The 25,239-nt window shown below is 41.5% G+C and overlaps 1 protein-coding gene across 1 annotated transcript; it reads right to left on the bottom strand.

The window, feature by feature from the left end:
• Positions 1–5,517: 5,517 nt before the first annotated feature.
• Positions 5,518–11,082, bottom strand: LOC128445037 (high choriolytic enzyme 1). The gene is made up of 8 exons (XM_053427787.1): positions 10,957–11,082; positions 9,987–10,032; positions 9,106–9,258; positions 7,341–7,458; positions 6,627–6,805; positions 6,201–6,282; positions 5,856–5,993; positions 5,518–5,657 (listed from the first exon to the last, which is right to left on the bottom strand). Exons 1-8 carry the CDS (start codon positions 11,023–11,025, stop codon positions 5,651–5,653), a joined length of 792 nt encoding a protein of 263 aa, XP_053283762.1. The 5' UTR covers positions 11,026–11,082; the 3' UTR covers positions 5,518–5,650.
• Between the last annotated feature and the right edge of the window lie 14,157 nt (positions 11,083–25,239).

Raw genomic sequence — 25,239 nt, 5'->3', positions numbered from 1 at the left:
TGGTATCTGCTGTAATGTCTCTCAGCGTGAACTGCGCCTCCGTCTGAGCAAATCAGGCCGATGGTTGCGATTCCAAAAACTTAACCGAGACTGCGTTTATCGCCATGTCCGTCTCTGGATACGTCCAGAGAAATCAAGGTCACCAATGTAGGGGTCGAGGGAATCACGGAGTCCGGAGATCTTCTTGTTTTGTGCGCCTCTCGGCGTGCGTTTATTTTGACCAAACAATTCACTCACAGAGAACTCACGGGCGCCACCAAAACACCCAGTGCACTTGTTACCTTGGTAACCCCACAGCTCCTTACCGTGTGTGTAAGTGTGCAAACCACATTAGTGTAAACTGTCTTTGTTGAATTCTGCATTATCACCGGTCCCCTACAATACTATACTATACTATACTATACTATACTATACTGTACTATACTATATTATATTATATTATATTTTACAATATTACATAACATCAGAGGAGGGGCTCAAGTGGCAGGTGAAAATAGCCTGTTCTGTCTGCAGCTCCAGAGAGAGGCAGAAGAGAGGACATGGAAATACACATTTCAGCAGTTTTTTCGACTTTAAACCACAGATATATGATCGAAATGTGTAAAATATTGGCCCTTTAATTACTCCAGGGGTGGGGCCAAGTGGGGCTGCTGAAATCTGATTGGTTCCTGAATTGTCGCTGTCATTACAGTATTTTCTTAAATAGAATAGTCACTTACTACCGATACTAACAATAAATGTGAGAATTTGTTAATTTGTGCATGAAAAAAAAGCAATTTTCAAAATATGTTCAGTGATATTTGGTTTTGCTCAATGTAATAGAGCTAAAGGTAAAGAAGGAATAGCTTAAATGTACAACCTACTCAATCAAGAATAATGCAAATGTATTGGACATATAATTAGCCCCTATGCATAGGAGGCCCCTATAGATCCAGCACTGGAGTCATTATAAAGCATCTGAATACTTGTTCCACTATTGCAGGTCAGGAATACAACTTTAAGAAGATCAACAAACAAACTTGTATTATTGTCTCTGATTTGCATGTTTATGTTTAAACTTCGGTGATTCATGTTAGCCTCATTTTCAAATTCAGGTTGAAATGTGTTACTTAAGGCAGGTGAAATGGTCCTTGAGTTTTTCTTGTAACCACAGTCACAAGTTTAAGTACCAGCAGTCAAAGAAAAAGTTGATATAAGTTGATATCACAACTGGAGTGAAAGATTTATCAGCTAAATGAGAAAAAACTAACAAAAGTATAATTACTTTTTTGGGCTTCGTACTTCCTGCAAACTTTTGTCAGAATTTGAGCATTCCTGGGCTCTGAAAAAGTCAAAAAAGGGAAATAATAATAGAAAGAAAAATTCTTAAAATTTTTATAGGGCCTCTCACCATTCGGTGCTCCGGCACTAATGACCCGATCTTCATGAAAACCTAGACTAGTCTCACAATAAGAATAATAATCAATACAGCCATCCAATCAAAGTGTATATACCCAGGTGGGTTTGGTGTGGCTGGTAACTGCAATAATTATTTCACAAAGAAACCTTTGCTGGGAAACTGAAAACCATCTGATAACACCTACAATATTTCATAACGAGTTTCCTGTGGGAATTATCGTTAGACTTCATTTAGAAAGACTGTGCTGTGAAGATCATCTCATTCTGATTCATGCACTTCCTGTTTGTGACAAACAGATTTGATCATGAATCAATATCAAATCTCAATACTACGTCGTTAGTCATAAAATGGTCAGCCCAGGCCATTGTGTGTTTTTTAAAGTCATGTGAGATGATAAACAGCCGCTGCTTTTCAACAGTTTTATTTCACTTCAGGCCAAATTAAAAGTATTTTTAAGATGACAGAATGCCGTGCAGACCAAGCTTACTCTAAAGATGCTATTACATGTGTGTCTGTGTGTTTGTGTGTTGTTGCTACGTATCTTCATGAAAACTAATAATACATAATTATAATTATGTTATTGTCTGTCTTTCCCCATCTGTTAATCTATATGCATCACTTATATTTAAAGTTTTTTTCATTGTATTTCCCCAATATGAAAAATTTATGAATTGGCGCAAGTAATGGGTTGGTACTGGGTGGATGAATATACAGTGGATATAAAAAGTCTACACGACCCTGCTAAAATGCAAGGTTTTTGTGATGTAAACAAATGAGACAAAGATAAATCCTGTCCGAACTTTTTCCACCTTTAATGTGACCTATAACGTGAACAATTCAGTTGAAAAACAAATTGAAATCTTTTAGGGGGAAAAATCTAAAATAGAAAACTTACAATAACCTGGTTGCAGAAGTGTGCACACCCTTAACCTAATACTTTGTTGAAGCGCCTTTTGATTTTATTACAGCACTCAGTCTTTTGGGGTAGGAATATATTAGCATGGCACATCTTGACTTGTCAATATTTGCCCACTTTTCTTTGCAAAAGGGCTCAGAATCTTTCATATTGCGAAGGCATCTCCTGTGCCCAGCACTCTGCAGATCACCCCACAGATGTTCAATTGGAATCAGGTCTGGGGTCTGGCTGGGCCATTCCAAAACATGAATCTTCTTCTGGTGAAGCCATGTTTTTGTTGATTTGGATGTGTGGTTTGGGTCGTTGTCTTGCTGATAGGTGAAATTCCTCTTCATCTTCATCTTTCGAACGGAAGCCTGAAGGTTTTGTGCCAAAACTGACTTGTATTTTTTAACTGTTCATAATTTATTCCACCTTGACTAAGGCCCCTGTTCCAGCTGAAGTAAAACAGCCCCAAAGCATGATGCTGCCACCAACATGCATCACTGTGGGTATGGTGTTCTTTGGGTGAATGTGCAGTGTTGCTTTTGGGCCAAACAGACCTTTTGGAATTATGGCCAAAAAGTTCAACCTCGGTTTCATCAGACCATAACACATTTTCCCACATGCTTTTTGGAGACATCATGTATGATTTTAAAAAGTTTAGCCGGGCTTGGATGTTTTCTTGGTAAGAAAAGGCTACTGTCTTGCCACCCTGCCCCATAGCTCAAACATATGAAGAATACGGAAGATTGTTGTCACATGTAGTACACAGCCAGTCCTTGCCAGAAATTCCTGCAGCTCCTTTAATGTTACTGTCGGCCTCTTGGAAGCCTCCCTGACCAGTTTTCTTGTTGTCTTTTCATAAATTTTGGAGGGACATCCAGTTCTTGGTAATGTCACTGTTGTGCCATATTTTCTCTACTTGATGATGGCTGTCTTCACTGTGTTCCGTGGTATATCTAATACCTTGGAAATTATTTTGTACCCTTCTCCTGACTTATATCTTTCAACAATGAGATCCCTCTGATGCTTTGGAAGCTCTCTGTGAACCATGGCTCTTGCTGTAAGATGCAACTAAGAGAATGTCAGGAAAATCCTACTAAAACAGCTGAACTTTATTCGGGATTAATCAGAGTCACTGTAAATGATGGCAGGTGTGTACTCTATTATTTAACATGAGTTTCAATGTGATTGGTTAATTTTGAATACAGCCACATCCCCAGTTATAAGAGGGTGTGCACACTGATGCAACCACATTATTTTATTTTTTTATTTTTAGTTTCCCCCCTAAAGGATTTCAGTTTGTTTTTTCAATCGAATTGTTCACGTTATAGGTCACATTAAAGGTGGAAAAAGTTCAGACAGGATTTATCTTTGTCTCATTTATTTACATCACAAAAACCTTGCATTTTAACAGGGGTGTGTAGACTTTTTATATCCACTGTATGTGTGGATGAGAATGACCTGCATCTCTAATTTCTACGATCTCTTCGGCTCCGCTTCTAACCAGTCCTATAAAGACAAGTTGGTGCAACCGGCCCTCACTGACTGACTAACTGACACCTACAACTGGTTAGTTTCACCAAAATAATGTAGATGATCACTTGAAGCATTTTCATGAAAACACTTTTTAGGCCCTTCCTGAAGCCCCCAGTAGACAGAGCCAGCTCACTGAGCAGCTTGTTAACTAACATTAACTTTCAAATAACTTATAAACACAATATCACAACATATATCAAACTTATAAACACCACACAGAATCAAATAAACAGTCTTGCTTAGCGTAGTATAATTATTAAGCCCAGATTATGTTACCAGTCCGAGGGAAAGGGCAAAGGAAGTTGCTGTGCAGTTAGCTGTTCGTCCTGTCGGTTGTTCTTAAAGTCTTCTGGCTTTGTGTGGTCTCTGCCTTAGCGGTTCTGTGGAGCTGTGAGCTCAGATGCTGGTTTGAAGTTCTTACCTGTAGGACATCGAGTCGCTGCTAGGAGTTTGTAGAGCTTGATTTTAGAAGCGGTTTCCTGGAGAAGATGAGCTGGAAGCTGCAACTCTGCGTTCCTCTCGTTGGATGCGAAGAGAAGGGTTGAGCTGAAGAAATCAGGTTTCTCCTCTCGCCGATGCAGAAGGAGGAGCTGGCTGCCACACCTCCGGGGAAGGTTGAAGAAAAGAAGATGTGCTTGAGCAGCCAGGCCTCTCTCGGCGATGCAGGAAAAAAAGCTGGCAGCCTCACTCCTTAAAGAGATGTGGAAAGAGAGAGAATTTGGGGGGCCTCTCCTTATATTGGCCTGTGGACCTCACAGGTCAGGGGCCAAAGTGACCGATTAAAGCTGACCCTTGTGGTTTTACACACCTCTGTGTGACGTTTAGGAATCAATGGAACCTGTTGCCCCCTGGGAGACTGAGATCCTTGGCTTTCTCTTTAACAAAGAGAACATCTTGCATCCTGGGAGACTGAGTTTGGGAGGCTAGCAGAACATGCTGCATCAGGCTTTGACTACATGTAGGCCGAAAAGGAGGCCTGTGGTTTCATAGAAACACTTTCCCTACACTGCAGCGTATTGGGGTTTACCCCTTTCTTTTGGTAGTTTACCCCCAAAACAAGTTATAGTAAATAAATATAATTCTCTTCAAATAATAACACCTGTTTGTGTATCTCTTTTTGAAAATAGATAGGAGATTCATGGCTCTGATCAAATACTACAGTCTGGGTTTTGTTTCCCTTCTACATTTCAACATGTTCCTTGTTTTGGTGTGTGACTCATTATGGTGATGAAGAGCTTGGGTCAGTATATACGGACAGTAGATATACAGCCCCCACACCCCGACCAGCATAAGGCACAATCTTTTCCCTGGTTCATCCCAGTTAAAACCTAAACACGAGTCAAGTACAGACTTAAAATCAGTGAGTCCTCTGTTATACTCCCTGGAGCCGTGTTCACGGATTGATCACAGCGGACATTCATACTAAAAACTTGATGTTGTGGCTTGTTTTTTTTATGTTTGAAGAATTGATCACCATTTACTTCAACTGTATTGGATTTGGCTATAGAGTTTTCTCGACTCAAAAACATCACCTGCCCCTCAACCACATAGTGGTGAGTAGATAATGTAATATATAAAAACTCTGCAGCTTTTAAACGTCTTTTTCCTTACACAAACTTCAGTATTAAACTCTGGGTTGTTGAACATGAGTGTCTAGAAATACAGAAACAACAAACATGGATGCAGTGAACATGTATATGAAGGTTTATTGTTGATATAATGTCCCAAATTGTATGAAAGAGTGAGAGAGGATCCTCAGAATCTTAAACAGATGTTTTGATGTCTGAGTCGGCTTCATGTTGTCAGGGCTGCTTTTAACACCTGGTAGAAAAAACAAATGTCATTACTTGTCTATAGTTTAGTGTTTCATGTGTAACACACACCAACACACACACACACACACACCAACACACACACACACACACACACACACACACACACACACACACACACACACACACACACACACACACACACACACACACACACACACACACACACACACACACTGCTACTTACGGTTTAAACATTGAACACTTGTACAGCCTGTTCAGTCTCTGGATGTCATTGCTGCTCATCTGGGTGGCCATGCCTATCTCAACATTAGAGTTGGGGATGGGCTCCATGGTGGCCTTATTGTTTGCAGAGAAGGCAAACCTGGAATCAATGCACAGTTTGGTTGTTTAATGTTTGGTTTGTATAAAATAGATAGCAGAAACTAGTTGTAAATGTTTGTTGTCACTATGTGATAATTTAGCCTTTACTTAAATAAGAATTATGTATATGTAATTTTTTATTTGGTTCCTTCCCCAAAAATCACAGCACAGTCAGTCAATGTGTGAACAAATGGCAGCGTCCTCGAACCTGTGGTACTGCATGACAGAGTTGTAGTCGTAGGGGGTGTCCATGTTCAGAGTGTCGATCTTGTCGAATGCGTACGCCAAACCTGAGAGATCGAAAAATCATGGGGTCAGGAAAAACGGAAAAACTGTATTTGATCAGGCCAGGTTCTTGTCAATTATTTTGATAATCGATTGATCATTTTACAAACATTTTCAAGCAAAAATGCTTAAATAACAGCTTGGTCCAGCTCCTCCAATGTAATGAACTGATGCTGAGATTTGGACTGTTGTTCCATTCAAAACGTCTGATTACATCACCCTAACTTAATTAACCTACTACTATTTTCTGACAAAAGATTAAATATGATAGAATAATTGTGTGAAATATTGTTGAAGTTACATCCCTAAATGTTACTGTTGGGTGTGCGGTTGTATAGTGAGTGCTGACCGGGCTGGATGTTCTCCCACATGATTCGGATGTACTGGTCTCTGTCGGAGCGACACTGCTCATGGTTGAAGCCGAGGGCGTGGAGCAGCTCGTGCTGGACAGTGTTGTGGTAGAGGCAGCCCTGACGGGCTAGAGACAATGTTTGGGAGTAACCACGGCGGCCAACGAAGGAATAGCAACTGCGTATGATGAAAAAGAAAAGAATAATAATCAAAAACAGGCAGGAACATTTCTTTCAGTGGGACTCATTTTAATCGTTCAGACATGACCTGTCTGATATTGTTACCATCTGAAGGAGTTATTATTTCAAACAACATATTTAATAATCAGTGAACAAATTTGACTTCGAAAAATGTTCTCTGTTAAATCTAGAACTAAAATAAAGATCAATAGGGAAACTATTATAATTTCATCTTGGATTTACTATTTTTTTGAATTAATAAATAGCTTAATAATAGCTTTAACTTGACCCAGGATATTACATCGATCTGAAATGTATGTGATTATATTCAGCCATCAAGAAAATGTGCAATCCTGTTTTTCCTATAAATTGTACCTTTATATTGTAAATTTCGTGTCTGATAAATGATACCAATTATTATCTCCCGACTTAATTCCATAGTACACCAACAGTCAATATGCTTAATAAAACTTACACACACACACATACACATACACATACACATACACACAGACACACACACACATTCTTACCCGGTGTCGGACTTGATGCTCAGGAAGTCTCTCTGGCCGGTTCTTTGGACGAAGCGAATGCAGGAGACCTCTTGGAAGGACTGCAGCCCGCGCTCGATGACGGAGCGCTCACGGGAAACTGAAAGGACACATACATGTTAGAGGAGCCATACTATATTTTTACACACACACTTTAATATTTGCCACTTTGAAGCTTTTATCTCTGTTCAGAGGCAAAAGTTTGTATTTCACTGAGTGACACCTGATCATATCAAATAAAATAATGACAAGCAGAAGGCAAATTAGAAAAAAAAGGGAAAGGAAGCTGCAATGTCTGGCCTCATTTCTACATACAGTATATACAAAAAAAAAATTCTAGTTATAATGTAAAATGTTATGATTTATTTAGTTTATAATGATTTGTTGTTATATTTATCCATTGGAAAACTTCACTAAAAGAGAAGTGGAAAGATGCTGTTGGATACAGATGAATTTACAGGTGAATTTAGGTAATCTGAGACATTGGGTAATGTGGTAATGTCTATTTCCTATTCTGACAAAATCTAGTCGAGAACTTTTACTACAGGTTAGCATGCACATGAATTCATGAGGGTAATTTCACCAGAAAGGGGCGGGGCAGGTGTCAATCAGAAGCTCCCCCTTTTAATTGCATGATAAGGTCAAAGACTGCAAGGACTGCTTGTACCTGAGTAGGCCCAATAGAAAGGTAATTTACTGAATGAATAATCTGCTGTTGATTGAATTTTTATTGAATTAAAGAAAATGTGATACACCTTTCATTATTTGTATAGTTTCTTTATTTAGGCTAGGGCTATTTCTAAGGAACTATATTACTTTGACATATTACGCTAATATGAATTATTAACATTTCTATGAATAATATATATTTTCGGCCACAGCTGTGGCTGGGGCTGAGGGTTAGAGCTGTCGTCCTCCAACCAGAAGGTCGGCAGTTCAATGCTGTATTGTCCTTCGTCTAGATTCTGAACCCTGAATGGCCCTTCATAGAAAAAGATGCTGCCCATAGATGACGCACTGTATGAATGTGTGTGTGAATAGGTGAATGGCAAAACTGCAATGTAAAGCACTTTGAGTGGTCATCAAGGGAGAAGCATTATACAAAGACGGCTCATCTTTTCATTATGCTTTTAAAAAATTGGTGATATTGAGCTTGACATGCATAAAGTAAGGGGATTCAGGCTTTTTTTGAAAGCCTAATAAAGTGTGATTACAAAGAGACCGGTCCCATATTATTAAAGTCAGACAGAATTATATTTTTGCACGGAGTAAAGATGGCTCTAAGCTGTGTCATGTTTTTTCTGACAATGATATCTCCATTCTTTCTTCTAGAGTGGTTATAAAACATGTTAAGGATTACAAAAAAAGGTGTAAAATGTTGATTTACTGTGTAGAAAAGATATATGAATAAGTAGCAGAAGTCAAATTTGCTTACAATGTCAAATTCAGCCCTATTTGATTATTGCAATTTGAATAAGAACTATTAGTACAGCTACAAATAAGTTACAAAAATAGATCCAAAAGTAATAATAATATGAAATCAGTGAACTTTATGAGAAAGCATACAAGATGCACAAGCTGTGTTAAAACATTTCACACACGTAATAGTTGCAAAATTAATGATCATACCAATAATACAAATATAACACAAATTTAATTTTTAATTCCTTTTTATGGATCAGATGCCAGCATTCCTGTATGGCTCATGTCATAGTGGACAACTGTTTACAACTCTCCAGTCACTTACCGTAATGTGAGGCAATGGTGTAGGGCACGTATACGTTTCCATCAGCCGACTTGGGCCACATGCAGCCGTTGTTGACGCACGGATCACTGTTTCTCTCATTCTCATTGTCATAGGCGATGTCATCTATGACGAGGGGCTCATCCACCCTACGCACTGTTGGGAGAAAATGTCAAAGTCTCAATTTAACATGACCGGGAAAAAAGAGCTGAACTTGTAAAATAATATAATTATACATGTGGAAGGTTTGACTGAGATTATACATTTAATCTCTTACTAATCTGATCAAAATTACAAGTTTAGACCAACATCAGTGTTGTTAACTCACAGTGTTTTAGAAAAGTTCAAGTTATAGCTAAAGCCTTTCTCATGATCTCTTCTTAGTTTGGTTAGTCAAGTTTACATAAAAGTATACAACTGCCCACAAGGGCTGTCCACATACTTATGACTGTTCCTGTAACTAGCTGTTACAGCTGTCAAAATGTTATGTGGTAGAACTTAAAGTCTTAATGGAAGCAAACACAGGTCTTGAATTCATGACAATAGGAATCGGGCATTTGCCTTGAATAGTCAATGATTTGCCAGTGTTTTATAGGAAGCCACCAAGGAGGGAACCTTTATGTTCATAAACGCGTCTTCACGTCCTCTATCCTGAAATAAAGTTATAATATTATGGATATGAACGCTGCCATCTTTTGCATTTGAAGCCAAAGTAGCAATCATCGGAGGGAGCAAGGTGCCATCAATACACTTACTCGACCAATCACGAGTCAGTCGGAGCTAACTAATTGAATACACTAGAGCAAACTTCAGTTTGATAAGAACTACCTGAACTCACATAAATACATCTTTGAGAACAATGTATATAATGTAAAGTTTCTTACCAACATCACGGTTGGCTCTCCACAGGAGCTCAGAGACAGGCAGATCCTGGAACAGGGAGATGACACCATTCAATTATGAAAATGTTCAAGTGTTAATCTGTAAATAATATGTGCAAAGTGCTGAACACAACACAATGTCGTTGTGTGTCTCCGTCCTCAATTTGTTTCCTATTCAAAGCCTTTTTACACAGACATGGAATGGTTCTGTTGCATATCTTACTTTGAACCCATTAGCCTTTCGACCTAAATTATTTGGTTCTAGAGCAACTGTGTAATTTATTTGTACATCATTGATGAAAATCGTTTAGCTCAAAACTGGTGAAAACATAGAACCAAGGTTCAATGAATCCTGAAGGTATGAAGCTCAGAGAACCAGCGCTAATTTAATGGAAAAAACATAGACATTTTTGTGTTTTTGTCTTTATGTCTTTCCCATAGTTATTTACTGTCTCTCTAATGTGTAGTGTTTACTAAGACGAACTCATATTATACTTTGTTTCATTTTATTATGTAATAGAGTTCTAAAAGACATTTCATAATACTGGATATTTGATGTACTCATATAATCTTAAGTCTCTATCATTCAAAATCTAGTGATGATGTAGCCTATTTTTAAATTTTCCATACATATACAGTCTTGCGATAAGAAATCTCCTTGTGTTCTTCATTTCTTAATATTGTTAGTATTACACCATAAATTTAAATGTTTTTGTTTTGTCCATTTTATACATATTCCCTGTGAAATTAAGTTAACATTACATTACACAGCAGTTGTTGAATGATATGTGTGTGTGGATTTTAGAAGCTTGTTAAGAGAACAGATCCATGGATGACAGAACTCTCCTGATGTCATTCAGAGAAACAAGAACAAATTCCAGCAGGACGTTACCAAAAAAGCAAAAAAAGTAATGTTTGATTCTTTTTATCTTATTATTAAATCTGAACACAAAGATCTGACCCATTTCCTCACCTTCTCTTCAGCCCAGGAGCCGTCAGAGGCCACGAGGAGGATCAGGAGACTGAGAGCGTACTTCGACATGTTAGCAGTCTGTGAAAACCTGGATCCTGCTGCAGTACCTGTTTATATCTTACAGTATTTATGCTAAAACCATCACTTTGCTTAGTGATAAGATGCGCTTTACCTTGAAAACATGCTGCTTATTCCCACATTAGCTAACCGAAATTGATTGTCTGATTGTGATATCAACGGTTTCCCTGAGAGTGCTGGCTCTGAGGACACCTGTTGACGTTTAGGAAACTGGACAATCTGTTGAATGAAGATTCATCCAAATAAAGATTTTATTTATTGTTAGTTACAGCTGATTGTTTCTAAACTAAGTCTGTCTCCGATTTTATTTTCACGTTTTTATCACTTTTCTGTCTACATTTTACTACCCTCTATAGAAGCCCGTTTTTGCCAAGAGAAAAAAGCAACATGAAATGATAAAAATAATAAATCATTCGTTTTGTACTTGATATCTCATAAGTTTGACTGGTTCTGTCATAGAAAGTAAAGTTTTGTGACTTGGTCTGTAAACGTTTAATGGCCCAATAGTGTTTTCTGAAAGAAAAGGTCTTCCAGTAGAAATATAATAGTAGAAATATAATAATAATATTTACTATAATATCACAAATAAAAACACTAGCTCTCTTAATTTGCATTAGAACATGAAGTGTTTGGCCAAATTTACATTCAACATTTAAATTCACCACATGAATTCTAAGTTTGCTATTATAATTTTTCAGAAAAGGGGCTTGAATAAAAGCGTACATACAACACATTAAGCAGGATTTTGTTATATGCCATCTTTTTTCTAACATGTCTTGATTTATACTTTTGTTATAAATTTTACTTTGTCTCAAAATTAGGATAAATTTCATAATATATAAAATAAAAGTTAAAAACTGATTTGATTATTCATGTTTTTTTATTTTTTATCTCTTTTATCATTTCTAGTTAAATAAGGTCAGACTGAAATATTTATCCACAGAATAATTCAGGCATAATCATACAATCTAATTTATTATAAATACATTTAGTTTTAAGACAAAATGTAATACAGAAATTACAAAAGAGTAAAAAGTTATCATCATATGCATTTATGGTTTGATTGACAAACAAGCAGAAGATATTTTGGCAGTTGAACAAAGCAATAAAAAGGAGTGATGTCAAATTTACATGACAGTCTTTTACCCTCTCACAGTTGTTTAAGCAGGAGTGCGTACGGGCGGATGGCTTTTTCCACAATCTCGTCCTCCTGTTTCTTGGATAACCCGTCCCTGATTGGAACCAGCCAATATAAACCATCTTTGTGCTTCTCGATGTACTGGGGGTTGACTCGATTCTGCAGAGCCACTTGGTAGTCCTTGCCCGTTGAGACGGAGGTGAAGGATTTGGTGTAGGGTAACGCCTCAGATAGGTTTGGTGTGGAATAAATCCCCCTGCCGTAAGCCTGACGTGGGCCTGCCTGTTGAGACAAAAAAACATTAAAAAATTTACCCTTGAACACTGTCAACTGTGCTCCCAGTCAAATTCAATTTACACCTCTTATACACAGGTTTGATAAAACCTGGATGAACCTGCTAAAACAAGGTGAGTGACTCTTTTCCCACTGCCAGGAGAGGAGCTTGCTGTTCTGCTTTTTTTTTACCCGTTTGACGTCACAAGTGTACGACAACTGTACGACAACTGTGGCACTCTCCCACCTTGTCGTCAAATTAGCTCATTCAACCAGACAATAACCTGCTACTGAATTGTTTGAGCATGGAGTGAATGCTGTTTTCATCCTCTCCCATTGAAGACAAATTCTACCTGTTAGTGGGTGTTATTGAGTTTTTTGACCAGTGGACAAATAAGTTTTATTTGTGCGGATCTATGCGGCTGCACAGATCCGCACATTAGCTTTTAAAGGAACAGGCACTCAAAACAGGTCAATCTGTGGAGGGCTGTTTTAGACAGGGTAAAAAGGGTGCTGTTTTAATTGATCCTTGTGGTATCACAACCTCTTCTCATGACTTTTCTCTGGCCAGGCCCCCGGTAAAATCAATGTGAGAACCCACAGAATGAGATCCTTTGCTAGATTCTCAGCGAGTGTGTGGGGGTTTTGAACGTTCTTAGCCAGCGACAGATGTAAAATAAAAAGAAGTGGTGCCAAACACGTGGAATACACTGATGAAGATGTCAAGCGGGATTTTTGGCTCAAGGGCTGCCGTAGGTTTCAATGTGCTGTTAAAAAAAACAAAAACATGATGCCTGCAGCTGAATTAATACGTTACGTCGTTCCTCTGCCTGCTGAAAAGAGACAATACTGCTGCATTGTTAATGAGTTAAAGGCAAACGCCGGAGAAAGCCCAGACCAATTGTACTGATATTCTCTGGAGTTCATGTAGGAAAACAGCTTAACACCGAAGTTTGCATCTTTGTTAGGAACCTATTGTTGTGAGCATTTCTTTACAAAACTGACTTTTGCAACAAGCTTGAAAACTAGCTTAAAGCCGCTCTTAAAGTGTCAATAATTCAGTATTGCCCACAAAGGATGTTAGAATAACTGAAGAGCCCTTGACAAGACAGAGGTTCCCCCAAACAAAGCAAACAGGAAGCACATGACCATAAGTGCTTCCTGTAAAAGAAAAGTAGCAGTTTCTGTTTTTCAATGGGCAGTGCATCTATTTAAAATTAGTATTTCCACAGCTCACTATATATGCAATAGCTCATTGTCTCGGTCAAGCAGAGCTGTGAAGACACAGATAGGTTCAAACTGGCCCAGCTGACAGTTGTCCAAGCAACCAAGGTCATAGCACAGATCCATACAGATATCATGGGGGGGGGGGAGCGTCTGGTCTAGGACGAGAACAGTCAGAACACTTCCTGAAGCCACTGTATGAGGTCCTGCAGATTTTCTGACTTGTCAATATCGTCCTCATCATCATAATGTAACAATAAGCACCACTCCCCACACTCTACACACCCAAACTTACACAACTAATATCCTACTAAATGCAACACCACAAAAACAAAATCTTCTCCAGAACACACAAAGTCTATACTTAAATTACATCCCTGTTTCCTTCTTCCATCCACTACCCCGTTATGTTAATTTTGTCATGCCACCCAGTTCATTAAACCCTGGTGGTCTCACTAGTTTTGACTTATCCCACTAAGTTATAAAACCAACAACATTAACAGAAATAAAACAAACCTTGAATTGTGATATGATGATGCCTTGAGCGCCGACCTTTGATGTCCCATGGTAGGACACGGGCCACTCTCTGTTACGGTTTGAAGGAGGAGATGGACCCAGGATGCAGAGGTTACAAACAAAAGGTATTTAATATAATAAAAGGGTTTAAACAAGACAAAAACAAAACAAGAACACTAACAAAAGTAACACTGGCGACAAGGCGCACTGAGAACCAGGAACGAGGAAGCAGGAGAAGCTGGACGAAACAGCAGGAGCAAACAAACCATTTCTCACGACGTGGGGAGAAAACAACTAGTACAAACCGACACCGGGCTGGGGAACACAGAGGCTTAAGAAGACACAGAGGGAAGGCAGGAACAATTAACCCCAGGTGAAACACATGAGGACTGGGAAGACAATCACCGAAAGGAAGTGAAGATGGAAACCACACACAAGGGACAGATACTACAAAATAAAACAGGAAACAGAAAATACACTGAGGAGACTGAAATTAACAAACTAAAATGACAGGACACCACAGTACCCCCCCCTCAAGGACCGGATTCCAGACGGTCCATAACCGAGACGGGTGGGAGGAGGGGGGAACCGGAGGAGGGAATCCGGGAGGTGCCCAGGGTCTCAGGCCGACGGCTCCGTGGCCGCTCAGGAACCTGGCACAATGTCTCAGGGGGACGGCCCAGAGGCCGGACAGGGACGAAGCATGGGAGCTCCTCAGGAGGGCGGCGCCTTGGCCGCTCCGGGACAGAGTTCTGAGGCTCGGAAGGGGGGTCAGGAGCCCAACACGGGAGCTCCTCGAGCAAGTGGCCCGAAGACCAGTCAGGGGCAGAGGGCAAGAGCTCCGACCTCAACCCCGGACGTGGGGCAAGAACTGGAGCTGGCACCGCGAGGATCTCCGACGCCGAAACACAGGGGTCGTCAGCCGAGAGCCTCCGGCGCGGAGCAGGCGCTGGAGCAGGCGCTGGAGCAGGCGCTGGAGCAGGCGCTGGAGCAGGCGCTGGAGCAGGCGCTGGAGCAGGCGCTGGAGCAGGCGCCGCTGTGAGGACCACTGACGTTGGAGAACAAGTGAAATCAGCTGAGGGCCTCCGGCGCGGAGCAGCGACTGGAACTGGGTGCAGAGCAGGCACTGGAGCAGGAACTGGGGCTTGGTGCGGAGCTGGCACCGCGAGGATCTCCGACGCCGAAAGACAGGGGACGTCAGCCGAGAGCCTCCGGCGCGGAGCAGGCACGGGAGCAGGGACCGGGGCTGGGTGCAGAGCTGGCACCGCGAGGATCTCCGACGCCGAAACACGGAGGACGTCAGCCGAGAGCCTCCGGCGCGGAGCAGGCACGGGAGCAGGGACCGGGGCTGGGTGCAGAGCTGGCACCGCGAGGATCTCCGACGCCGAAACACGGAGGACGTCAGCCGAGAGCCTCCGGCGCGGAGCAGGCACAGGTGCTGTGTGCGGAGCCGGCACAGCGAGGATCTCCGACGCCGAAACACAGAGGACGTCAGCCGAGAGCCTCCGGCGCGGTGCAGGCACGGGAGCAGGGACCGGAGCTGGGTGCAGAGCTGGCACCGCGAGGATCTCCGACGCCGAAACACAGAGGACGTCAGCCGAGATCCTCCGGCGCGGAGCAGGCACGGGAGCAGGGTGCGGAGCTGGCACCGCGAGGATCTCCGACGCCGAAACACAGAGGACGTCAGCCGAGAGCCTCCGGCGCGGAGCAGGCACAGGAGCAGGGACCGGAGCTGGGTGCAGAGCTGGCACCGCGATGATCTCCGACGCCGAAACACAGAGGACGTCAGCCGAGAGCCTCCGGCGCGGAGCAGGCACGGGAGCAGGGACCGAAGCTGGGTGCGGAGCTGGGTGCAGAGCTGGCACCGCGAGGATCTCCGACGCCGAAACACAGAGGACGTCAGCCGAGATCCTCCGGCGCGGAGCAGGCACGGGAGCAGGGTGCGGAGCTGGCACCGCGAGGATCTCCGACGCCGAAACACAGAGGACGTCAGCCGAGAGCCTCCGGCGCGGAGCAGGCACAGGAGCAGGGACCGGAGCTGGGTGCAGAGCTGGCACCGCGATGATCTCCGACGCCGAAACACAGAGGACGTCAGCCGAGAGCCTCCGGCGCGGAGCAGGCACGGGAGCAGGGACCGAAGCTGGGTGCGGAGCTGGGTGCAGAGCTGGCACCGTGAGGATCTCCGACGCCGAAACACAGAGGACGTCAGCAGAGAGCCTCCGGCGCGGAGCAGGCACAGGAGCAGGGACCAGAGCTGGGTGCAGAGCTGGCACCGCGAGGATCTCCGACGCCGAAAAACAGAGGACGTCAGCCGAGAGCCTCCGGCGCGGAGCAGGCACAGGAGCAGGCACAGGAGCTGGGTGCTGAGCTGGCACCGCGAGGATCTCCGACGCCGAAAGACAGGGGACGTCAGCCGAGAGCCTCCGGTGCGGAGCAGGCACGGGAGCAGGGACCGGGGCTGGGTGCAGAGCAGACGCCGCTGTGAGGACCACTGGCGTCGGAGAACGCGAGACATCAGCTGAGAGCCTCAGGCGCGGAACAGGGGACTGCGACCCAGTCGGGACTGGAGGTGGCTGGTCCCTGTGAGCCTGCTGCTGGAGGGATTGGCTTCTGCTGGGGATCCCCTCTCTCCAAGGTCCGCAATCCGCCAGAGGAAACCCCTTGAGGTTGCGGGGTCCCCAAAAGACTCCGTCGCTTCCAGCGTACAGGACTACGGATGGGGCTGGAGGGTGGCGCCTGCGAGCTGGCCTTAAAGATGCGGGGTTACTGCTCCGACCTCCGCCACCAACTGCAGACCTCTGTTGAAGGCTGCGGGGTCCACCAAAAGCCAGGCGGGTTCCCTCAAAAGAGTTTGAGAAAAGAAAACTAAAAAAACTAACCTCTGCTGGGTCCATAGTTTGGTCGGGTTGTTCTGTTACGGTTTGAAGGAGGAGATGGACCCAGGATGCAGAGGTTACAAACAAAGGTATTTAATATAATAAAAGGGTTTAAACAAGACAAAAACAAAACAAGAACACTAACAAAAGTAACACTGGCGACAAGGCGCACTGAGAACCAGGAACGAGGAAGCAGGAGAAGCTGGACGAAACAGCAGGAGCAAACAAACCATTTCTCACGACGTGGGGAGAAAACAACTAGTACAAACCGACACCGGGCTGGGGAACACAGAGGCTTAAGAAGACACAGAGGGAAGGCAGGAACAATTAACCCCAGGTGAAACACATGAGGACTGGGAAGACAATCACCGAAAGGAAGTGAAGATGGAAACCACACACAAGGGACAGATACTACAAAATAAAACAGGAAACAGAAAATACACTGAGGAGACTGAAATTAACAAACTAAAATGACAGGACACCACACTCTCCTGCCTTTGAGGCTGTGTAGGTGCAGAAGCCTCGCTCTCCCAGCCAGGCATTTCCATCTGGGTATTTATCCAGCACCTGGGATCATAGGACCAATTAATCATATAAGGCCGCCATTTCAGTTTTTTTTTACTTGGGTTACTCTAAAGGCCTATTTATGACTCTCCGTTTTGACGGACACGGACAGATAGGACCGCCTTCTTTGCCGTGGAACGCCTTCTCCGGGCTCCACAGAGAGCTTTTCGTGCAGCTCAGATTTTTCTAACTACACGTCGGCATGGCGGAGAGCCCACGGATAGCCGTTGGCTGTGATTGGTCCACTAACGACAGCATTTCGGAACGACATCATTTCCGGACCTCAAACTTCCTGTTTCATTTCCTGTATCACAATAAACCCAAACACAACTATGATTCTACGATTAATGTGACAAGTGTGTTAAGCCAGCGGAGTTGTCCGGCTGCCGGTGGCTAGTTAGAGTGTGTGCACGGTCACATACGGTTCTAACGAACTTTCATAACGGCGCTAGCGTCCTAGCCACCATGCTAACTGCGGTGGTAACTGTGCAAAAACATGCTGTCGTGACTTTAATTCCACGGCTATGTTTCTCAAACACCGTCAGGTAAGAAGCAAACACTTGGTAGTAGTTAGTATCGGGAGTCCGTGCTGACTGTCTGTGGAAGCTGGGGGGGAAGCTAGCTGCCTCCGTGTAGCTTCAAGCTGTTGAATTAGCGACGCAGTTCGGAAACAAGACCGGGGAACCGCTGCGCTAAGAAACGATAACATAAGCATTTTGACCCGCTGGGTGTCACTTTATTTTATTTAGTTGCCATCGTACACTGTGTGTGAGGAAAGCCGGGATGAGATAGATAAACAACGTAGGCTTCTTTTCAGAGAACTCATGAGGTAGGCTTCTCTAAGCTCGTCTTCCATTGCGCCACCTACTGTTCTGGCGCCGAATTGTTTTCAGCACCGGAGAACTATAAATGAAAAAGTGTCCGTCCTATCCGTCCGTCCGTCCGTCCATTACGGACTCGGAGAAGCATACAGAGGCATTGAGATAAGATGGAGGGTTCAAGCTGCAGTCGTTCCAAATGGGCTCCATTTCTTGAAATATCACCTTCAGTTCAACTTCAAAATGTGCAACACAAGAACTTTTTTTCCCAGAGCCATTAAAGCTTGTTTCGTCCGCAGAGACGTCAGAATCAAATCAAGTTTCTTTCTCAGTTAGTTCGCTAACACTAAAACACTAAGATTGTGGGATAGATTTAGCAAATGTTTAGCACATTTTTATTAATGATTTAGGCTTTGAAGGGCTGAAACTTTTTGTTTAAAAAACAGTACCTCAAAGTAAAATTGTGAAATATAGCCAAAATGGCCACTAAATGCAAAAAAGCAGGCTTCCTGTTATGTTTTTCAAATTGCATCTATACTTTTTGTTTGTCTGTTCGTGATATACCTGTGTATCGATTTTTGTGAAGAATGATAGATGTGAATGCGTTCCAAGGGTCTCTGGGGTCACCGTTCAGCCATTTTGCCACGCCCATTGAAAATTTCTCCAGAATATGTAAATTCCACCACTTTCTAATTTTCTGCAAATATTGGTAAGAATTTGAGCATGTTAAAGCCCTCAAAAAGCCAATTCATTTGCCTGAAAAATAAAAATAATTCTTACAATTTCAATAGGGCCTCACTGTCTGTCAGTGACTGTCAGTGCTCAGGCTCTAAAAAAGGTTTGAATGATTGAAACTTTTGAAAACTTTTGAAGACTTTCTAAATTATTTGATCTCTGCAAACATTATTTTACATTTGATTTTTCCTTCAGCAACACTTTGTTCACGGTGTTTCTCAAACACAGTTTCAGAGTTTCAGCTTGGTCACTGTTCGCCAAATGCATCAATTTATTTTCCAGGTTTCGAGCTTTGTAAATGTTGATCCGAAAACTGGTGCGCATATGTTGATTAAATGTTCTGAAACTTTGAAACACTTTTAAAAAGGACACATCCTTATTTTGACACTTTGCGGATGTGTCCCTAAAGCAGTCTTTTATTTCAAAGTGTTTTAATATATGCAAGTTTTTCAAGGCTTTATTTAGAAAAATTTGTCTGGAATAGAATAGCCTAAATTATTGTTAACAAATTAATTATATTACCAAATTGGAATGTAATTTTTAACTGATTAAAAAAAATCTAAACCCGACCCTGGTTGGCACTTTCTGTGATTTCACATCGAGAGTACACAGTAATCGTAAGCGACAGAAAGATCAGCATTTATTCAGTTTTTCAAACTACGGTTTCGGTAGTTTCTTCTCTGCCTGTTCAGTCTGGATGACACTGAGAAAAGATCTGTAAAAGTCCAGTATGAATGAAGACTGCATAAAGAGCGTGGTTAAATTCACCTTAAGAGCATAACGTTTCCAACCACAGGGGCGCTCATACACCTCCCCTCCTCTGTAATACTTCTCTGTGTCTTTCAGATCAGTGAAATCAAAGTCAAACTGAGGATCGAAGAATTCTTCCTCATCAATAACCATCTCTCTCAACGCTGATTGAAGAGGAGACCTTTGTGGAGACAGATAAACAAAGAAAAAATAACATGGCACAGATTGGACAGGGCAAGAGAAGATGCAGGCGTTTGGAACAGACTTCCTCTGAACTCAGCGAGGGGAAATGAGAAAAGGATATAATATGAACAAAATAAAAATAGAATGAGAGCTCTTTACAGTACCTTCCCATGAGAGCAGATATGAAATCATTGATGCCGAAATTTGAGCTTGATCCACCCACAAGTTTTGAACCTTGAAGAGATGTGAAACTGGAATGGCAGAGGAGGGAAATTGCCTCCAATAAAACATCTCTATCAGACATTGTGAAGTTGAATAGGAATTTAAAAAATGAACAAATAGAAAAGAAAAAGTTAGTGGAGGTGCTTCTTCTTTGATGCGCCTTGACTCTGTGGAAGAGGGCACAAGGTTCAGGGTGGGGTTTAATGTGTAAAGAACAGCCCACTCAGGATCCGGTTACACAGGCTATCAATGTTTTATATAGACTGCAGCTTTAAGCAGTTTCACTTTCATTTCTGAGAAAAAACCTCTCTGCCTTGAAATTGCATCAGGGTCTTCACTCCTGGCTGTCCCCATTATCATCTGAACGTTAGTAAAAGTTGAAACGTTTTATCAGTCCACCCAAACACAGTCTATATGTGCAAGATTATGACAAACAACTGTCACCTGGGAGTTTTTTCTCAAAATCAAAGAAAAAAATGTTAATTAAATGTATTTTGTCTTAAACTCAAATGGAAACCTCTTTTTTTCCAATTTATCTTACACAATTCTAAAGTTCTTTATTGTTTCATGTGTTTTTCACACAAAAATATTTTCAATAGAAAAGCAGGAACAATAGAATCTTTTGCAGACATGCACTGCACTCCAGGTAAACTGACATTCTCCAGAGGGGGTGTGTGTAAGAACGCGACTGTCCAAGTGAGAGTTTCTCCCATAGATACAGTGCCTTGCATAAGTATTCACCCCCTTTGGACTTTTCTACATTTTGTCATGGTATAACCACAGATTAAAATTTATTTCATCGTGAGTTTATGTAATGGACCAACACAAAATAGTGCATCATTTGGAAGTGGGGGGAAATATTACATGGATTTCACAATTATTTACAAATAAAAATCTGAAAAGTGTTGAGTGCATATGTATTCACCCCCTTTACTGTGAAACCCCTAACAAAGATCTGGTGCGACCAATTGCATTGCGTCACATTTGCAAGTCACATAATTAGTAAATAGGGTCCACCTGTCTGCAATTTAATCTCAGTATAAATACACCTGTTCAGTGACGGACTCAGGTCAGGGATAAAGTTGTGGAGAAATATGAAGCAGGGTTAGGTTTTAAAAAAATATCCAGAGCTTTGAACATCTCTCTGAGCACCATAAAATCCATCATAAGAAAATGGAAAGAATATGGCACAACCGCAAACCTACCAAGAGGAGGCCGTCCACCCAAACTGAAGAGTCGGACAAGGAGAAAATTAATCAGAGAAGCAACCAGGAGGCCCATGGTTACTCTGGAGGAGTTGCAGAGATCCACAGCTGAGGTGGGAGAATCTGTCCACAGGACAACTATTAGTCGTCTACTCCACAAATCTGGCCTTTATGGAAGAGTGGCAAGAAGAAAGCCATTATTGAAAGGGATCCATAAAAAATCCCGTTTGGAGTTTGCCAGAAGCCATGTGGGAGACACAGCAAACATGTGGAAGAAGGTGCTCTGGTCAGATGAGACCAAAATTGAACTTTTTGGCCTCAATGCAAAACGCTATGTGTAGCGAAAACCCAACACTGCCCATCACCCTGAGCACACCATCCCAACAGTGAAACATGGTGGTGGTAGCATCATGCTGTGGGGATGCTTCTCTTCAGCAGGTACAGGGAAACTGGTCAGAATAGAGGGAAAGATGGATGGAGCCAAATACAGGGAAATCCTTGAAGAAAATCTGATGCAGTCTGCAAAAGACTTGAGACTGGGGCGGAGGTTCATCTTCCAGCAGGACAATGACCCTAAACATACAGCCAGAGCTACAAAGGAATGGTTTGGATTAAAGAATGTTAATGTCTTAAAATGGCCCAGTCAAAGCCCAGACCTCAATCCAATAGAGAATCTATGGCAAGACTTGAAGATTGCGGTTCACAGACGGTCTCCATCCAATCTGACTGAGCTTCATCTTTTTTGCCAAGAAGAATGGACAAACCTTTCCATCTCTAGATGTGCAAAGCTGGTAGAGACATACCCCAAAAGACTTGCAGCTGTAATTGCAGCGAAAGGGGGTTCTACCAAGTATTGACACAGGGGGGTGAATACTTATGCACCCAACAGATGTCAACTTTTTTGTTCTCATTATTGTTTGTGTCACAATAAAATTTATTTTGCACCTCCAAAGTACTATGCATGTTTTGTTGATCAAACGGGAAAAAGTTTATTTAAGTCTATTTGAATTCCAGTTATCAACAGTACATAATGGGAAAAAATCCAAGGGGGGTGAATACTTATGCAAGGCACTGTATATATAAAGGCTAGATGTCTCGTCTGCGTTGCCGACCAACGGAGTCGAACGTCCGCATATGGCGGCCATCTTGCCACAGTTAGCTCGCTCACCCATAACATTGTGTTGGTAGTGGTACATGTACTTTTTAATTAACTATAACTTGCTCAATTTTCGACCGATTTTTAAAAGGTTTGGTTCGTTATAAACGTCAGCGACACTGCATACCTATGAATAATTATGTTATGTTCTAAAAAATAGAATAATGTTCTAAAATTAGGTACAAGATTTCCCTTTAAAAATATACATCAAGAAATGCTACATGTTGAAATCCCCACCCTTTACATAGATGTTTACCAAAACAGATAGGTGCAATAAATACACACATGCACAAGGTATTTATGTTAAATCAATATATATGCTACTAAAACTCAACAAACAGAATGGCAACATGAGATATATGTATACTTTTATGATAGGAATATTACTAATATAATAAAATAATATGAATTATTACATGTTTAGTTAAAAAAGTAATAATTCAAATTATTGTAGAATATTAGTAATATTCTTTTTATAAAAGTGACATTCATATGCAGTAAAAAAAAGGTGTAAGATTTCCATTTACAAATATACATAAAGAAATGCTGCATGTTGAAAATCCCCACCCTCTAGAGAGAACTAGACTACTGTGGAGGTATACACATGGAGGACAGACATAAAAAATGACCCAAAAAAGTGAAATCAATCAAAATCTATAATATTTATTAACCTCTTAAGAATCGGGTGAGATTCGCCTAAAACGCTGATATGATATGATAATGATGATTTCTTAGGTGGGTCGCGTCGACTTTGTTATCGTTATTTTTTCTATTTCCGGTCCTCTCTCCTGAAGTGCTCACTGCAGAGCAGTATCCTGTCAGAGGCAGCAAAACCGTCCCTTCTTAGGGCAACCTCCCACATCCTCCTCCTCTCTCCGGTTTTGGGAAACCTTAAAAAACTGAGAAATGTATCCAGATATATAAATGATTGTCAACATTTTCAATCTGTATTTCCATTCACATTAAGGGTAAGGACACAAATACACACCTAAATTATCATATTTTTGGGGTAATTGTATGTATTATGCTGCTGTCAGACTGTACAACCAGCTGTGATCCCATTGAAAACACAACACAATTTGTGCAATTTATTTAATTATTTAATTTAATTATTTAATTATTTAATTGTTCTATTATTTACAATATATTTACTTATTTACTATTTACTTTTTTTGCTCATTGTTGTTTTTGTTTCTTACTATGTTGTTTTGCTCTTTCTTTTGCTCTTGTTGCACTGTACCTGCGCTGCTGTTGTAAACCCTAAAATTTCCCCACTGTGGGACTATTAAAGGATTCTATATATCTATGTATGTATGTATGTATGTATGTATGTATGTATGTATGTATGTATGCATGTATGTATGCATGTATGCATGTATGTACATTAAGAATGAGATAACCACACTAAAAACAATAAAAAGATGTCCAAAAGAAACATTCAGTGATTATGTAAACAAACATATTCTAAAAAGCCTTGTGTCAACAACAATCTAGCAATACTATTATGTCATAGCCCCGCTGTTCCTGTACATACTTCCACTGAGTAACTAACGATTATCCTAAAAATAAATCATAATATTGTAATGTCCTACAGGTGAAAGGTGATCCCACGGGTTATCGTTTCGAGACAACGGCGATTGGAGCATCCGTAGGCTGCACAAAAGTCTGGCATTTTCACTGGCAATAAAGTCAGCAATTTCCTGTAGAAATCACAATGTAAGTTGTTTTTAACAAACCAACCCGATTGGAAATCATGTGAAACTTCAGTTAAATCCTGTGCAACTTAAGTTATATTGAAAAGAAAGAACAATTCTGCCTCTCCCATAAATCTAAAATTACTCGGTACTAGCCTAGCCTAGCCTAGCCGTGAAACACAACTAAGCTGCACGATTAAGTCGTTTTTCGAAGAGAAAAGCTGCGATTTCAACATGTTCAAGCATCCATAATTCTAACCACATTAATAAAGTTTGTAAGAAACCAAACCATTTGTAAATCCGTCAAGATTTCAGCGAGATAAGAGTATTAGCGTTTGTGCAGATCACTGACCCTACCTCAGGTACCACAGATCCTTCCAGAAAGCTTACCTGGGGCAAGATGGCCACCTGTGAGGGCCAACGATGTGCAGTAAACAAAAACACATGATCTCCTCAGCAGAAGTATGCTCTACCCCTTACCTGAGTGTTCCCAAGATTTCAATGATGTTGTGAACGCGTCTGGATAATCTCCTGCTGTGTTCTTCAAATGTGAAATGGAAAACTTAGGAGAAACTCTGGACCCCATTCTTCAGACAATTTCTGGAGTTCATGTCAGAAACCTTCTTGTGATGCCTGTGAACAATCGTTATGGAGTGGAGAGACATCGATTGGAGAGACAAATTCATTTAAAACTTGATCTTATGCATCAAAGCTTTTTGAAAAAAGGAGACAGAGCAGGTAGATTGAAGGTTGATTATTCCATCCGTCTATAAAGCACACATACAGATGAGATGTGGTTTTTCCATATTCATCTTGATATGCCAATGACATGTGACAGCATCGGAATACTT

This window comes from Pleuronectes platessa, chromosome 7, assembly GCF_947347685.1.
Source record: "Pleuronectes platessa chromosome 7, fPlePla1.1, whole genome shotgun sequence".
Classification (NCBI taxonomy): domain Eukaryota; kingdom Metazoa; phylum Chordata; class Actinopteri; order Pleuronectiformes; family Pleuronectidae; genus Pleuronectes; species Pleuronectes platessa.
Note: the sequence above shows the minus strand (reverse complement) of the source record. Positions and strands in the feature narration are given on the sequence as shown.

Coding starts and splice junctions, on each gene's coding strand:
- LOC128445037 (XM_053427787.1), bottom strand. CDS start 11,025: ATGTCGAAGTACGCTCTCAGTCTCCTGATCCTCCTCGTGGCCTCTGAC. Junction 7,459..9,105: donor CACCATTGCCTCACATTACG/GTAAGTGACTGG, acceptor GTGTCCTTTCAG/TTTCCCGTGAGCGCTCCGTC. Junction 6,283..6,626: donor GTGGGAGAACATCCAGCCCG/GTCAGCACTCAC, acceptor TCGATCTCTCAG/GTTTGGCGTACGCATTCGAC.